Below are 17,598 nucleotides of genomic sequence, written 5' to 3'. Positions count from 1 at the left end.
ACAGACCGACATGAGCAAAGCAATATACCCCCTCTTCTTGGAAGGGGGGCATATAAATGGATAACAATAGCACCGCATAACGGGTGCCACGCTCGGCTACGGGTGCAGTTATGAATAAATGAAAGCTTGTCAGATTTTGATTTTTTTTAAGGTCACATTGACCTTGACCTTTGACCTAGTGACCCAAAAATGGGTGTGGCGTGTAGAACTCATCAATGTGCATCTACATATGAAGTTTTAAAGTTGAAGGTGGAAGCAATTTGATTTTAGAGCCAATGTTCAAAACTGTAACAAAATGTTAAGGTTTTAGCCCGACGCGGACGGCGGAAGACACGACGAGCTGGCTATGACAATACCTCAGGTTTTCTCTGAAAACGCAGAGCTAAAAATTACTTTTTATAAAGCTGATTTTCACACTTTCTGAGCTAAAATTCTAAATAACAAGCATTTTGGCTAATAATTCAGATTTCTTAGTGCCAACCTAAAAGCACAGAAACAAATGTAATGCACTGAAGATAAAATATGATGTTTTTGACTAGGGATAAGTCTGAAGTGATGATCAAGAATTCTTAATCCACAACTAGTATAATGAACCATAGTTGACAATCATTTAAGTTATGTCAATAATAATAAGCAATTGCAAAAACTAAGCATGAAATAACAACAGAAAAATCCAGTTTTTGACATAAGGACTGTTAAAAAAATAGATTCAAATCAAGTCAGACTTCCTTATATGAAAGTTTTCATAATACTTTTTGAAATATTATATGGTGGAAAAAAAAAGTAAGCCGTGTCAAGACATTTTAGTTAAATGACAATATATTCACACCTGGCCAATGAATAAACAAACAAACTACATCTTTGTCTAATGTCATATGCTGAAAGCAAAAATGCTCCAGGACAGCCTGCGCATTTCCACAGTCTGGTCAGGAGCTATGCTGGCCACAATGAGCCCAAGCAATGTTTTGTGTTCTTATTATCCCACAGGCTGGCTCTGGACAGCGTTGCTCAAGAGCTATGCTGGCCACAAATCAAATAACATACTAGTACATGTTCATATTACGTGGCTCATATTATATGAGCTGCACTCTGAGAAAACAGAGCTTAATGAAATACAGTACGCACAGGCTAATCAGGGATAACACATTCCGTCTAAACTGGATTTTCACTAAGAAGAGACTTTCTTAAACCGAAAAATAGCATAAAAGCGAAAAGTGTTGTCCCTAATAAGTCTAAGCGGACTTCACAGGCTAATCTGGGATGGCACTTTAGACACATGCATTAAACCCCGTTTTTCCTGAGCAAGTCTAATATCTTGGCATATTTTTACATGATATTGCTCAAACATTTTCTTAGCACAACACTTACGCTGCAGCTTAAGGTCTTTCTCAGTCAGGTAGCTACTCTGAGACACATTACTGTTCTCGTCGCTGTAATCATGCATCGAACTGGAGCATGGCGACACCAACATCCCCGTTGCCATGGAACCTGATGAACTGGCAAACGACGCCGAGCCGACGATTCCTTAATACATTTTATACATCCATTGTTTTGACTATACACACCGGAATTATTAAAACAAAAATCTGACATGTTTTTCCCAAAACAAAATTACATGTTTACCCCATTCAATGATGTAGCAACTTCTGAAGATGCATTTGATGTTTTATTTCATTCCTATTTGCATTACATTACTGTTTTACTTTTCATGTCAGATGAATATGTATTTGTTTGGAAAAAGGGCAAAAAATTATATAAAAAAAAGGAAATTACCTTCCCCACGTGAGAACAGACCGGTAAAAGTCAGGTTTGAGCCAACGTCAATCTTCCCAGGAGATTTCAGTATTGGGGTTGATGACATCAGGTGCTCTGCATGCTGGGATTGAGGGCACTGGCTGCTACTGCTACTGTTGCTAGGAGACAGTGACGGAGCAGATGTGGCGTGGTCAGGCTCTGTCTTTGCCATCTTGGTCTTCCTGATCTCTTTGGCTTCCTGTAATTGTTTTTTGATGCTTCTTGAAAAAGGGCAGTATAAAATGTAAGTGTTGTTGTAATTGGTCACTTGCAAAATTTAAGTGTTGTTGAAATAGGTCACTTGCAAAATTTAAGTTATGTTGAAGTAGATCTCTTTCAAAATGTAAGTGTTTTTATTTCCATTTTTGGACAAATAGTTGGTGCTTAAATTTAAATTTAATAAATTTTTGCTTTACAACTTAAAGCTCTTAAATTAACTTTCAAACTTGGTTTATATCAAAATGTTTAACTTTTTTTATTTTGCACAAAACTCAAGTGAATTTATAATAAGTTTACCAAGCACAAAACCTGTTTGAAAGTCAAAGCTGAATGCACACTTTAGGCAATGAAATACCTCATTAGAAATGTGTACAACAAAGGACCTCTTAAAAAAGAAACACCACCAAACCTTCACACAAAAACAAAAATATGTTTAAAAAATCATATCTGTTGGCGTAACATTTTGTTATTATAAATGAAAATGACTTTTTGGTGGCCACGTAAATTAATTGATTTCTGTTTTTTGGTAAAAATATGCCTCTGTTGTTTTCCATTTTATTTATATTAAATGTTGGATTGTTCAACCCACCAAATCACCAAAATTAATGTCCAATAAATTTCAATCATTTAACAATACCACACAAATCTGCAAAAAGAAGTGTAACCACAGTTTACCATAAGCGTGGCCCGTTTTGCCTTGAGCTCCATGGCTGCCTGTATGGAGCTCTGCCCTCGACGACTTCTCAGGCCCTCTTTAGGGGGCTCAGTAGGACTGGGGGTGGCTTCCTTCTTCTTGGAGGCAGGTTTACTCAAGGGGGTAGCTGAGAAAGAGAACACATTTCAGCCTCATTCTGGGAAAACTGGGCTTAATGCATGTGTCTGAAGTGTCAAGATAAGCCTGTGCAATATGCAGTCTATGGAATTTTTTATTTAAAGGAAGTCTCTCCTGACTAAGCCAAAAATCATGTTTTAGACTAAGAGTGTCTTTCAAGATTAGCCTGTGCAGACTGCACAGGCTAATCTGAGATGAATATGAACACACTTGCATTAAAACAGGTTTTTCAGAGCGAGCCTCATTCAGTCATTAAGGAACAGAACACTGAAGTACTTAAGCATTAATATAGTCATATATAAGTTCTGTCATGTCATGTCAATTATTTCAGGAAATATGTGAATAAACAAAACTGAGTATCAATTTTGGAAACAATTCATGAGTGCATTCATGTCAATAGAGTTCACAAATATTGGGTAAATGTTTCCAAGCTATACTCAAACCAATATTCAGGTGTGTTTTTTTCACAATTTTGGGAATGGGACCAGGGCCCTTTGGATTGAAAATTTTTTCGTTGTTTTGATCAAAATAGGGAAAATGATGCCCTTGTTGTTTTTGCTAACAAACACTTTAAAAGTCAGGATACAAAAGTGTCCAATATTATATTGACTAAGGTTCAACTGATATAGCTGCACTAAATGATATAAATGTTACAATTAACACACACAAAAATTAACCTCCGCTTAGGAATTTAAGGAAGTCATTTGGGAAAAAAATTACTTTTTTAGATAGGGAATGTGGCAGAATTCTGCTCAAATTTGACCCCCCAAAAAACAGACTGCAATATCTTACCAATTTTATGTGGGCTGGGTGGTTTTGTCTCTGCCAGTCTCCACCAGCCGGTCTCCTTCAACTCCTGGGCCCCGGAAAGGAATATATTGGGGCAGCCTGAGGACAGAACCCCGGCAACTGTACCGTGCCAGAGAGACGTCTTCTTCCTGGAATACATGAGGGTGCAATAACCCTTTCAGTGCCGGAACCGAATTTTGAAGGCCTGTGCAAACAGTTTGGATCCAGATGAGACGCCACAGAACGTGGCGTCTCATCAGGATCCAAACTGTTTGCTATTCTGATAGTATTCTTTGAAAAAAAAGAAGAAAATGCTAATTTTAGAAATTTAGAAGACAACATTTTAGCAGACGACAAATTTCCCAGCATGCAAAGGGTTAACATGACATGAACATGACAAAATGAGTGATGCTCTGGGAAACCGGAGCTAAATACATATGCGTAAAGTGAAATTAATTTCTCACTCTGGGAAAGTAGGGCTTAATGCATGTGTCTAAAGCTTCGTCAGAGATTAGCCTGTGCATTGAGGCCTGCTCAAGCTTCGTCAGAGATTGGCCTGTGCATTGAGACCTGTTTTCCCAGAACAAATAATGTACAATATCCATGTCTTATCAAACCCACACGAAATTTAACATGTGTTGTGATTTCCCACCTTGATGCAGAATGTAATAATTAGCCAAATAATCATGTTATGGAAATTTCAAAGATGTTACAGAGGCAAAACTTTCACATTGGATAAACACAATTGGATTTGCAAATTTTCATATTATACAAAATGATGAATTCAAATAGTCATATTGTACTACATTGCAGATGTTTGTGTCTAAGGAAATAGACATGGACAGACAGATGGATAAATGGACAAACAGATGGACAAAACAACTGACAGAAAGAACAAGAGATGTGTTCGTCAGAAACACAATGCCCCCTATTGCACTGCTTTGAAATAAAAAAATAAATATTTTTGTTGACCTTTGACCTTGAAGGATGACCTTGACCTTGAACTTCCACCACTCAAAATGTGCAGCTTCATGAGATACACATGCATGCCAAATATCAAGTTGCTGTCTTCAATATTGCAAAAGTTATGGCCAACGTTAGTTTTTTTTCGGACGGACGGACAGACTTGACATACATACTGACGGACAGTTCAACTGCTATATGCCACCCTACCGAACAGTTCAACTGCTATATGCCACCCTACCGGGGGCATAAAAACGGACCAAAAGATGGACAAACAGACAGACAAATGGACAAACAGAAAGGCAGATGGACAATTGCACAGACAGATAGACAGACATTCATGGTGTATCCAGTATACCCCCTATAATTTCCTGCATGAACTAAACTGGAATCTTCAGTATTACTACTATTAGCCAATAAATTACACACGATGAATGACACATGACATGGGACCATAAGCTATCGTCCCTTTTACCAATTGCTCAAAGCGGTATAGATGAGCTGCATTGTGGAAAAACTGGGCTTAACGCATGTGGGTATAGTGTTGCCCAAGATTAGACTGTGCAGTCTGCACAGGCTAAAAAGAGACGACACTAGCCGCCTAAACTGCATTTTCATTTAGAAAAGACTTCCTTTAAACAAAATATTCCATAAATACGGAGTGATGCCCCTGATTAGCCTGTGCCGACTGGACAGGCGAATCAGGGACGACAATTCGCGCACAAGCATAAAGCCCACTTTTCCCAGAAACAAAATGTGTTAAGTTCAGTAAGTTAAATATCAATATTACCTGTGCGAGCCAAAAAATGTTGTCCAGTGTTTGTCAATGAAGGAGCAGATGTGTTCTTTCCAGCGGAAGTACCCACACATGCCTGTACCGGCCAACTGGAGGTTATACAGAGCCAACTGTACCACCTGTATCCTGGGATTGGAAACATGTAGGATTTTATGTCAATTGACTTGTTGTGGTGAAAAGATATCCCTGATCCCAAAGTCATGAGCATAGCTTTGGGAAATTGAGTCTAAATGCATCTGTGTAAAGTGTTGTCCCATATCAGCCTGTGCATTCCGCACAGGCTAATCAGAGACAACACTTTGCGGCAAAACTGGTTTTGGGTTAGAAGGGACTTCCTTAAAACGTAAAATTCCAGAATAGGTAAGTGGCGTCCTGGATAAGCCTATGCGGAATGCAGAGGCTAATATGGGATGACACTTTGCGCACATGCATTTAGCCCTACTAAACTATGTTAACAAATGGAGTTGCCTTCCAATTGAGCTATGGCCAGTAAGAGTGTCACTGTATACCAATTTATCAGTATATCAATTAATGAAATGCTTTATGTAACAAGGGCTGTTTGTAAAACATGCATGCCCCCATATGGGCTGTCAGGTGTAGTGGCAGCCATTGTGTGAATACGTTTTTTGTCACTGTGACCTTGACCTTTGACCTAAGTTATCATCCGGAAACCATTGTACTATTTTGAGTCACTGTGACCTTGACCTTTGACCTAGTGACCTGAAAATCAATAGGGGTCATCTGCCAGTCATGATCAATGTACCTATGACGTTTCATGATCCTAGGCGTAAGCATTCTTGAGTTATCATCCGGAAACCATTTTACTATTTCGAGTCACAGTGACCTTGACTTTTGACCTTGTGACCTAACAAGATCTGTCAGACGACAGCGCGCTCGACTATTCAAGTGCTTGACAGTATAATGTAAGCCATCATGGGGAAATTGTTCATATTCAATAATTTATTAGACGATCTTTCAAAAATAAAAAAAGGGAAACAAAATAAATTAGGGGGAGGGTAGGGGGGGGGGGGGGGGTATGGGGGGTGAGAGGCGGGTATAATGTGGGGTGTGGTAATTTATTAGATGTTTAAAAAAATTTGGGGGGGGGGGGTAGGGGGGAGTGAAAAGGGGGGTATAATGTGGGGTGGGGTAATTTATTAGATGTTTTAAAAAGAATTTTTTTTTTGGGGGGGGGGGTGGGGGGGGGGTAGGGGGGGGTGGAGGGTTGAGAGGGGGTATAATGTGGGGTGTGGTAATTAATTAGATGTTTAAAAAAATTAAATTTGGAGGGGGTTGGGGGGGAGTTAGGGGGTGGGGGGTGAGAGGGGGGTATAATGTGGGTGCGGTAATTTATTAGATGTTTAAAAAAAATTGGGGGGGGGGGTGGGTAGGGGGTAGGGGGGAGTGAGAGGGGGTATAATGTGGGGTGTGGTAATTTATTAGATGTTTAAAAAATATTTTTTTTGGGGGGTTTTGGGGGGTTGAGGTTTGGGGGGGGGAGGGATTCTGGTAGGGGCGTGGGGTATTTTTTGGGTGGAATCCATTGTGGTATTCAGGTAAGTGTTGTTTTGTCAAAGTAATAATAAAATGTGATCATAAATAAAGAAGTAATGGCAATTTAAGCAAAATGTTCAATTATCTAAGTGTAAAAGGGGCCATAATTATTTCAAAATGCTTGATACAGTGGTCTGCTCTTGTTTATAGGTTGGGGTCATGTTGGTAAACAAGTATGCAACATATCAAAGCAATATGTCAAAGGATATAGGAAATATTTGGGGTAGTACGCAAACTTTAACATAAATTTATCAAATATATGCATATTCTAAGTATAAAAGGGGCAATAATTATGACAAAATGCTTGATAGAGTTGTCTGCTCTTGTTTATAGGTTGGGGTGATGTTGGTAAACAAGTATGCAAAATATAAAAGCAATATGTCAAGGGACAATCAAAAAAATAACAAATGATCTCACACTGACATGAACAAATATCCTCTATTTATTAAACATGAAATTTTAACTTACTGCATTTGTTTCCTCTGTATATAAGAAAGATATAATAGTGTATTACCTCCCCTGTCCTGCTTATATTTATATTAATCAACAAAATTAAACATTAACACAATATTTAATATACAAAATATACAAAACAAGGGACAAAATTGTCACAAAACCAGGTTTTCATTGTGAAAAAAAATCTGATAAAGGGAGAAAACTCAAACTGAACTTTTGAAATGAACAAAAAAAATTAACCCCCTTTGTAAGTTTGTTTTTAAAAAAAATCTATTTTTAGTCGTGGCGACCTTGACATTGGAGATATTGACGTGATTCTTTCGTGCGACACACCGTCCCATGATGGTGAACAAATGTGCCAAATGATTTAAAAATCTCACAATGAATGACATAGTTATGGCCAGGACAAGCTCATTTATGGCCATTTTTGACCTTTGAACTCAAAGTGTGACCTTGACCTTGGAGATATCGACGTAATTATTTCGCGCGACACACCGTCCAATGATGGTGAACAAATGTGCCAAATGATTTTAAAATCTGACAATGAACGACATAGTTATGGCCCGGACAAGCTTGTTCCGCCCGCCTGCCAGCCCGCCAGCCAGCCCGCCCGCATTCGCCAATCTAATAACCAGTTTTTTCCTTCGGAAAACCTGGTTAATTTCCTTCGGAAAACCTGGTTAAAAAACCTGGTTAAAAAAATCACATATTCTGATAATATTTTTACTGATCCACTTTATTTAACTCAAATGATGATGTTTCATTGGACTGATAATTATAGATTTAGGATTACAGACCAGTTGCTTCAGTTATATTGTTCAGAGTTCGCCCTGTTGGCCGCGTATGCGTTCTTGAGTTATCATCCAAAAACCATTTTACCATTTCGAGTCACCGTGACCTTGACCTTTGATCTAGTGACCTCACAATCAATAGGGGTCATCTGAGAATCATGATCAATGTTCCTATTAAGTTTCATGATCCTAGGCCCAAGTGTTCTTGAGTTATCATTCGGAAACCACCTGGTGGACGGATCGACGGACCGACTCACATGTGCAAAGCAATATACACCCTCTTCTTCGAAGGGGGGCATAATAAGAAAATATTTCGCCCAAAATTGGTCTCAACTATGCCAATTAAAGGCTGAAAATGGCTGACCTCCATTAAGCCAGAAATGTGATGCGTACCACTGCAGCCTCATGCGTGTAAATTCTTCCTCTCCTCCACCACACGCCTCACACTTGAAGTGATATAGGTAGTCTCCCTTTAGCAACGACACACAGCTCGTCTTCAAACATTCTACAATTGCAAATTCTTTTTCATATTTTTTTCACCATTTTTGGATTGAAACCTTCAATTGGGAATTTTAGGCACTTATTCTGGAAAAAAAATACTTTTTGAGATTGGAAATGGACCCAGATTTTGTCCAACAATAAAAACACTGTTTTTGTCAACCTCCGCACAGAGATTTGGAACCACAATAGCTGGATCAAATCCCTGCCTTTGTTAATAACAAACCAAGTGATTATAGCCTAGCAACATGGTACAATAATTTACCCATGTTATTTTTACTTTTTTTAATTAGTATAATCTATTTCTTATTATGAACCTTAACTGATTCACTATTTTTAAAACATAAAAGAAAAAGATACTAATTTTCATCAAATAATACTTAAACAACAACAAGAGATGTGTTTGTCAGAAACACAATGCCCCCTTTTGCGCTGCTTTGAAGCCATGTATTTGACCTTTGACCTTGAAGGATGACCTTGACCTTTCACCACTCAAAATGTGCAGCTCCATGAAACATACATGCATGCCAAATATCAAGTTGCTATCTTCAATATTGCAAAAGTTATTACCAAGGTTAAAGTTTAATGACAGACACACAGACAGACAGGCCAAAAACAATATACCCCTGATCATTCGATCAGGGGGCATAAAAACAAAATCCTACCAAATTTTGTAGGATTTTCTTGGGATGGCAGAGATTGTATGTGAAAGCATGGAACAACAACTCTATGTGGAGATTGTTTTGTTTTTTTTTCCATTTTTTTATAATATGTAAAAATATTTTTAAGAGATAAATTCCACTGTAAAGAAGCTGACTCAACGGCAAAACACATGCTCTAGGAATGCAGGATCAACTGACCACTGGGCGAGAAATAATGGACGGGTTCTGTCAGCCAACAGTACAGCTGTACTGACAGGTGGCTCTCTACAGGAGGCAACCATTGTCCTCCTTGCCTCTGGACTGTAGGTGTACTGGTATTCAAAATGAAGGGGGAAAAAAAGAAAAAAACAAGGGCTGTTTGTAAAACATGCATGCCCCCCATATGGGCTCTCCGTTGTAGTGACAGCCATTGTGTGAATATGTTTTTTGTCACTGTGACCTTGACCTTTGACCTAGTGACCTGAAAATCAATAGGGGTCATCTGCCAGTCATGATCAATCTACCTATCAAGTTTCATGATCCTAGGAATAAGCGTTCTTCAGTTATCATCCGGAAATCATTTTACTATTTCGGGTCACCGTGAACTTGACCTTTGACCTAGTGACCTGAAAATCAATAGGGGTCATCTGGGAGTCATGATCAATGTACCTATGAAGTTTCATGATCCTAGGCATAAGCGTTCTTGAGTTTTCATCTGGAAACCATTTAACTATTTCGGGTCACCATGACTTTGACCTAGTGACCTCACAATCAATAGGGGTCATCTGCAAGTCATGATCAATGTACCTATGAAGTTTCATGATCGTAGCCATTAGCGTTCTTGAGTTACCATCCGGAAACCATTTTACTATTTCAGGTCACCGTGACCTTGACCTTTGATATAGTGACCTGAAAATCAAAAGGGGTCAACTGCGAGTCATGATCAATCTACCTATCAAGTTTCATGATCCTAGGCATAAGCGTTCTTGAGTTATCATCCGGAAACCATTTTACTATTTTGGGTCACCGTGACCTTGACCTTTGACCTAGTGACCTGAAAATCATTAGGGGTCATCTGCGAGTCATGATCAATGTTCCTATGAAGTTTCATGATCCTAGGCATAAGTGTTCTTGAGTTATCATCCAGAAACCATTTTACTATTTCGGGTCACCATGACCTTGACCTTTGACCTAGTGACCTGAAAATCAATAGGGGTCATCTGCCAGCCATTATCAATCTACCTACAAAGTTTCATGATCCTAGGCATAAGCGTTCTTGAGTTATCATCCGGAAACCATTTTACTATTTCGGGTCACCGTGACCTTGACCTTTGACCTAGTGACCTGAAAATCAATAGGGGTCATCTGCGAGTCATGATCAATCTACCTATCAAGTTTCATGATCCTAGGCCTAAGCCTTCTTGAGTTATCATCCAGAAACCATTTTACTATTTCGGATCACTGTGACCTTGACCTTTGACCTAGTGACCTCAAAATCAATAGGGGTCATCTGCGAATCATGATCAATGTACCTATGAAGTTTCATGATCCTAGGCCCAAGCCTTCTTGAGTTATCATCCGGAAACCACCTGGTGGATGGACCGACCGACAGACCGACATGTGCAAAGCAATATACCTCCTCTTCTTCGAAGGGGGGCATAATAATAACAGGTGTAAAAAAATCATCAACGAAAAAAAATGCTAACAAGGTTATATTTATTAATTTGTAAAAAAGGTAATTATTAACATATTACAATTTCCCAAGATTACATAAAAATTAACTTCCATCAGATATGCTACTGAACAAATTAACCTGTGAGAACAAGTCTATGCTAAGTATATAAATGTATGAGGTTGTTTTTGAAAAAGCATTGTTTTTTTCCCCTAACAGTGGCACAATTGAGTATGAGATAAATACAATGCTAGCTATCTGTTGTATAAAGTTACATTTGTTTGCTCAGCACAGTTAGTTAAGATTTGTTTCTATGCTTTCCTAGTGAAACATGTGTATACCATATTGACTTGCTGCACATTCTGTATATAAAGATGAGACACATGTCTGAACCTTTAGACAAACTCTACAGCAACAGTTTTAAGCTATCAGCGTTCAATACATCAGAAACTGATAATGCAGACACAACAGTTGATTCCAAAACAATGACTTAACATATATTTATATATATATATTTATATATACATGTATATAAATATGTACATGTTTATATTACAGTAAACTTTTAAAATGTACAGTGGTTTTCAACATTCATTTTTTCTGTGAGGGAGTGTTATTTCCATGTATCGTCAATGCTACTTACAGCATTTACAAACTCAATCACAACAAATTGTGCTCTTCAAAACACATAAAATCATCATTGTATCACCGTGAGTCTTTAAAATATGCTAAATAGTTGTAAAGAACAAACAGTTTTTCATAAAATATTTTATCATAAAAATGTCTCAAGCACAAATATGTTTGTATGTTAGTTAAAAAAGTGAACACAAAAACACTAGTACAAATGTATTGCAGTCAATTAGTTGAAAGTAAAAACACACTATATATAACTATAGAAACAACAAAAAATGATACAAAAGTTTGTACACTCCCCCAAAAATGACTTGTAATCTTCCAGAGAGAAGCAGTGTTAACAGAGATATAACTACACAGCATAAATGTTGACAGATACCATCAATCTCCACGCAGAGTTGTTGTTCCTTGCTCTCTCTGCACATATCTGGAAGGATTTTTTTTTAAGTATTACATTATCAAAAGTAGTATCATTTTCTTTTATATTTTGAAAAATAGTATATAAGTTTAGGTCTATATATTTAAAAAAAAAAAAAAAAAAAAAAAAAAAAGTAAAAATAACATCAGGAAAATTATTGTACCCAGGTGGCTCAACTATCATCACGTAGTTGGTTATAACGGCAGGGCTTTGATCCAGTTATGTTAGTTCCAAATCTCTGCGCAGAGGTTGAGATATAATAACAATATGTCATCTTCCATAACAAACAGATTCGCAAAAAGATATTTCGATTGTGAGCCTCATTTGTTAAAATTCATATTGAGTTCATCTTTACAGAAAGAATTTCATGTAAATAAACAAATATCACAACCAAATCCACTGAGTTCAAATCAAATGACCATTTTAGTGATTACATTTGAATGTCTAAGATTTTCTTAAAAACAACAACAAATATCTGAAAACATAAATATTTCTTTTATAATGGACTGTTATCTACATTCAATTGTATTTAAGTTCACATTTCACAAGAAATAAGAGGACCAAATGCTGCAGATGGCTCACCTGAAACCCAAAGGAATTTGTTCTAAGCAGCTTTTGCAATGTTTTTGGAACCATTAAAACACTTGTCCAAAGTATCAATTAAACTTATTTCCTGAGCAAGTTTCAAGCTAATGAAGCCAAAAATGTGACTACTACTAAAGTTTTACTAGGTTTCACTACAGCAATATAAGGAAAACTGTGCCGCGCTCCTGGCCACAATACATTTTAATAGATCAAAACCATTTTTGAACTCAGGAAATAGTTTATGTTCTGAGCAAGTTTCTTGAAGATTGGATATAAATTGTAACTTCAAGAATGTCAACTAGCATCTTCTTTCATTTAACCTGGCAACCTAGTTTCATACATCACCTGACCTAGTTTTGAACTTGGCCAAAGGAGCAATGTTTGAACCAAGATTTATCATGATTGGGCAATAATTGTTGTGTCTAGTGTTAACAAGATGATTGTTCACAAAGGATAAATCACAAAACCTGCCCAGGTTAGCTTTAAAGATTAATACTAAGTAATTGCCATTTTCTTAAATTCTTAAACCAAAATATGTTTAATTAGTTTGCAATTAGGAATTGATAAATTACCAGTTTGAAATAAAGAAATGTATCTGAAACGCGATTTCATGTTTTACCCCTACTAAACTTTTTAATTAAAGAGGTTTGTAACATAAACTTAGAATTCATTAAAAACAATTATATTTACTTCCCTGCCAAGTTTGTATTTCACTAAATTAAAAATTTGAGCAGCATTTTAAACTAGAGCTGGTCACAGTATCAACAAATAACTCCCAGATGATGCATGTTGTCACATGCTGCAAGTTGTAACCATCATGTTATGGTTTTTTTAAGTTGGCAAAGAGGCATAACTTTAGCAAATTTTAAACATAGGGTCATAAAGAATGCATATGCATAATGTCAAATCATGAGGAACAACACATGTAAATTTAAATGGTGCACATTTTAAGTCTACTTACAGATGTCCATTGTGAATCCAGTACACATCACTCCAAAAATATGTTTTAGCTGCTATAATAAGCAATAAACAAGTCTTGAAGTAGGTTTTAAAATTCTTAGAATAACAGAGCAGCAGAGATTGTATATTAGAAACATTTGTATAAGGCAAACGTTATCAATCCACTTTACAGGTACTGCACGAAAAACAGTCAACAATATTTAACAGCGAGCAAAAAATGGTGGTACACATTTTACATAAATCTTGCGACAAGTCAATAATGCACAGTTTTGCACTGAATCTAGTTTATAGAGATTTTTCCAATGACTGTTATTATTTTCAGACAGATTGCAAAAATAAGACTCACTTCAATGACAAAAATGTAAAGGAGCAGAATGGACATATTAAAGTGATGGAAAATCCCTCTTTACAAAGTATTTTACGTAAAACATCAAAATAGCACAAAGAAAACTGTATCTGAAACTTATACTTAATTAGCCACACATAAAAATTACAAAAAGACTGTTCAATATAACAAGAGTCACATGATCTACATGCAGGCACATTTTCTCCAGAAAAGTCATATTATTTGGATGCTCAGCCGCACAACATATTCTCTTTACTTTATACATGGAACAATATGTGTGTGGACATTGGCCAGTTATTAGGAGAGCTATCTGCATACATAATATATATATATTTGACTCTTGGATGATATATTTTATTGACAATGCAGTCTGTTCTGGTTTTATTCTGTTTGCAGATCACCAGTATCTAAAGGTTGGAAATGAAGCCTTTAAAACTTAAATCTAGTAGGTCTTTAATTAAATTTAACTTTCTAAGGGACTACAAATGCGTCAAAATATGTATCTAAGTGGTAAAGGGATAAAGCAATTCAGAAAGATTGACTTTATTAAGTTAATTGCTTAACAAACAAGTCTTGTTAAAGTCCAAGGCAATGAAAGATAGTTCAAAGCATTTTAAAAGAAGACAATTGAAGAAGATACTTCATACAGCCAGGTATAGTTACATACGTTTGTTTAAAGTTCAATGAATATTTTCTTAATCAATTTCAAAAGTTTCATGCTTACCATACACTCAATTATTACTGTGGATTATTCCAGTCATATTCAAAGTCTTCTTTAGGTCAGAATGATGGTCACTGTGACAATAGTGACAATTAAAATGATGGTCACTGTGACAATAGTGACAATTAAAATGATGGTCACTGTGACAATAGTGACAATTAAAATGATGGTCACTGTGACAATAGTGACAATTAGATTAAAACTAGCGACCTGAAAATCAATAGGGGGTCATCTGCGAGTCACGATCAATGTACCTATGAAGTGTCATGATCCTAGGCCAAAGCGTTCTTGAATTATCATCCGAAAATCATTTTACTATTTCGGGTCACCGTGACCTTGACCTTTGACCTTGTGACCTCAAAATCAATAGGGGTCATCTGCGAGTCATGATCAATCTACCTGTGAAATTTCATGATCCTAGGTATATGCGTTCTTGAGTTATCATCCGAAAACCATTTTAATATTTCGGGTCACCGTGACCTTGACCTTTGAATTAGTGACCTCAAAATCACTAGAGGTCATCTGCGAGTCATGATCAATCTACCCATGAAGTTTCATGATCCTAGGCGTATGCGTTCTTGAGTTATCATCCGGAAACCATTTTACTATTTCGGGTCACCATGACCTTGACCTTTGACCTAGTGACCTCAAAATCAATAGGGGTCATCTGCAAGTCATGATCAATCTACCCATGAAGTTTCATGATCCTAGGCGTATGGGTTCTTGAGTTATCATTCAAAAACCATTTTACTATTTTGGGTCACCGTGACCTTGACCTTTGACCTAGTGACCTCAAAATCAATAGGGGTCATCTGCGAGTCATGATCAATGTACCTATGAAGTTTCATGATCCTAGGCCCAAGCGTTGTTGAGTTATCGTCTGACAACCACCTGGTGGACATACAGACCGACCGACAGACCGACATGAGCAAAGCAATATACCCCCTCTTCTTTGAAGGGGGGCAAAAAAATAAGCAGAAGAAGATGAAGAAGAAAAATATGAACAAGAGATGTGTTTGTCATAAACACAATGCCCCCTAATGCGCCGCTTTTTTGTTGTTGACCTTTGACCTTGAAGGATGACCTTGACCTTTCACCACTCAAAATGTGCAGCTCCTTGAGATACACATGCGTGCCAAATATCAAGTTGCTATGTTCAATATTTCAAAAGTTATCGCAAAACTTTAACCAAGGTTAAAGTTTTGAGACAGAATGACAGACAGACAGGCCAAAAACAATATGCCCCCGATCATTCGATTCGGGAGCATAAAAAGAAATGGTAGAAAATGAGGAAATAAAAGAAGAAGAATATTTGCATAGAGAATGCACAGTTTTATTGGTGTTTTTTAACTTCACAAAAAGTTATAAATGGTTTAAGAGACTGGTATCTTATATCACAAAAAGTTATAAATGGTTTAAAAGACTGGTATCTTATATCACTGGTGTCAATACATACATGTAGATGTACTCAGGGCCCTCACACTACTTTGGGGGAAGGGGTCCGCAGCCCTTAGGAGGGGGAATTTTCGCGGCGTTTCCCTTTTTGGGGGATTTTTTTACTTACTCTCTCATTATTTCATTTGTACATGTTTGCACTATATTCATTGCATTTTTCATAATTTAGTATGTTTGAAAAGATTAAATTGAAATAGAATTGAGATATAATAATCATGAGACACATTTTTCTATTAAAAAAAAAAAAAAAAAAAAAAATCTTTTTTTTTTTAGGGGGAATTTTTCCCCCCAAAAGGGGAAAAAAGTATACTTTTCAGGTGGGGGACTGCCGCCGAAATTCGGCGGCAGATTTGATAGATTGAGGGCCCTGATACTACTGTAAAACAAATCTTCTTTCATAAAGACAATGCACATTATAATGCAAATATGTTGAACTAAGAATAACGCTTAAAATGTTAATCTTAAAACATATAAATCTATTTATATAAACAGTAAATAATTTTTAACATTACTAAATGTTTTACTAATTAACTTATCTCTCCACCAGTCCCAATTACCTTCGTGGAATTTCCGTTTACACAGATCACACATGAAGTGATATGTTGTGGATATATCCTGAGCCCCACAGTAACAGTGTCCTCCTGACAACAGAGACATTTCACAGGGTCGGAATCACTCTGAAAAACATAACATAGACCTTAAAACAAATTATAGACTAGCATCCTTGTAAGCAAATATTGAGCTTTATTTATGTAATGAAAATATTTACTGTATATCAAATGTGAGCCCAAAAAAACACACAAATAATCGTTGTGCCTGTAAATAACACTTAGTCACAGTAAAAAAATGACACGGTCCTATTCAAACAAATTGTATTCAAATCATCAGAGATCTTTTTATTATGTCAGGTGACCCACAACTTATTTGTCTTTTCCTTACTGATCTACATTTTTGGTTTTCACTGATTGACAGAAAAAATAGGGTGTTTATGAACTACGCTAATTGTAACACTTTTCTGACATACATTACATATAGAAAATAGATATAGATCTACTTATGACTCATAAAATTTCTGCTTGCGCAATCTATTTTTGCCATGCAAAATCCTAGACCAATTTAGCAACATAGACACTTCTGCAAATACCATATTACATGTATAGGCATACCCAAACAAAAATACCACAGAAAAGTCATTATTTTGTTGCGAGTTGTTCTCTAATTTCTTGGATTATATGTTTTTCACCACACAATTTATTTATTTTTGCCTTAGTTTGTTTTGCTTCTTCTTCTTTGTTTCCCCGCCTTAGTTTGTTTTGCTTCTTCTTCTTTGTTTCCCCGCCTTAAGGAAACAAGCAATGACTTTACAGTGGAGAAAATCTATGCAGTAATTACGGGAGACAGAAGGTTACATAACCTTTGAATATAACCTTCACTTTTAAGTCAACTTGGAGCTAGGGATTTTTGCGTCCAACAGG

At 36.7% G+C, this 17,598-nt stretch overlaps 1 protein-coding gene across 5 annotated transcripts in view; it reads right to left on the bottom strand.

The window, feature by feature from the left end:
* The window catches only part of LOC127874335 (cysteine-rich protein 2-binding protein-like), a 35,268-nt gene that overhangs the window by 15,246 nt on the left and 2,424 nt on the right, over positions 1-17,598 (bottom strand). For 2 of the 5 annotated variants that reach the window (XM_052418582.1, XM_052418581.1), the window contains exons 2-9: positions 17,389-17,462; positions 16,681-16,800; positions 8,588-8,699; positions 5,388-5,519; positions 3,638-3,783; positions 2,689-2,834; positions 1,774-1,993; positions 1,369-1,524 (exon numbers count right to left, since the gene is read on the bottom strand). In XM_052418582.1, coding sequence (XP_052274542.1) covers positions 1,369-1,524; positions 1,774-1,993; positions 2,689-2,834; positions 3,638-3,783; positions 5,388-5,519; positions 8,588-8,699; positions 16,681-16,780 — 1,012 coding nt within the window. In that variant the 5' untranslated portion in view covers positions 16,781-16,800; positions 17,389-17,462. Of the gene's footprint in view, positions 1-1,368; positions 1,525-1,773; positions 1,994-2,688; positions 2,835-3,637; positions 3,784-5,387; positions 5,520-8,587; positions 8,700-16,680; positions 16,801-17,388; positions 17,463-17,598 lie in introns of those variants that run through there. The other 3 variants (XM_052418585.1, XM_052418583.1, XM_052418584.1) reach the window with 2 other exon arrangements.

The sequence above is a fragment of the Dreissena polymorpha genome, chromosome 3 (genome assembly GCF_020536995.1).
Source record: "Dreissena polymorpha isolate Duluth1 chromosome 3, UMN_Dpol_1.0, whole genome shotgun sequence".
In the NCBI taxonomy this organism is placed as follows: Eukaryota; Metazoa; Mollusca; class Bivalvia; order Myida; family Dreissenidae; genus Dreissena; species Dreissena polymorpha.
The sequence above is the reverse complement of the archived record's forward strand: the minus strand, read 5'-3'. Positions and strand labels throughout refer to the sequence as shown.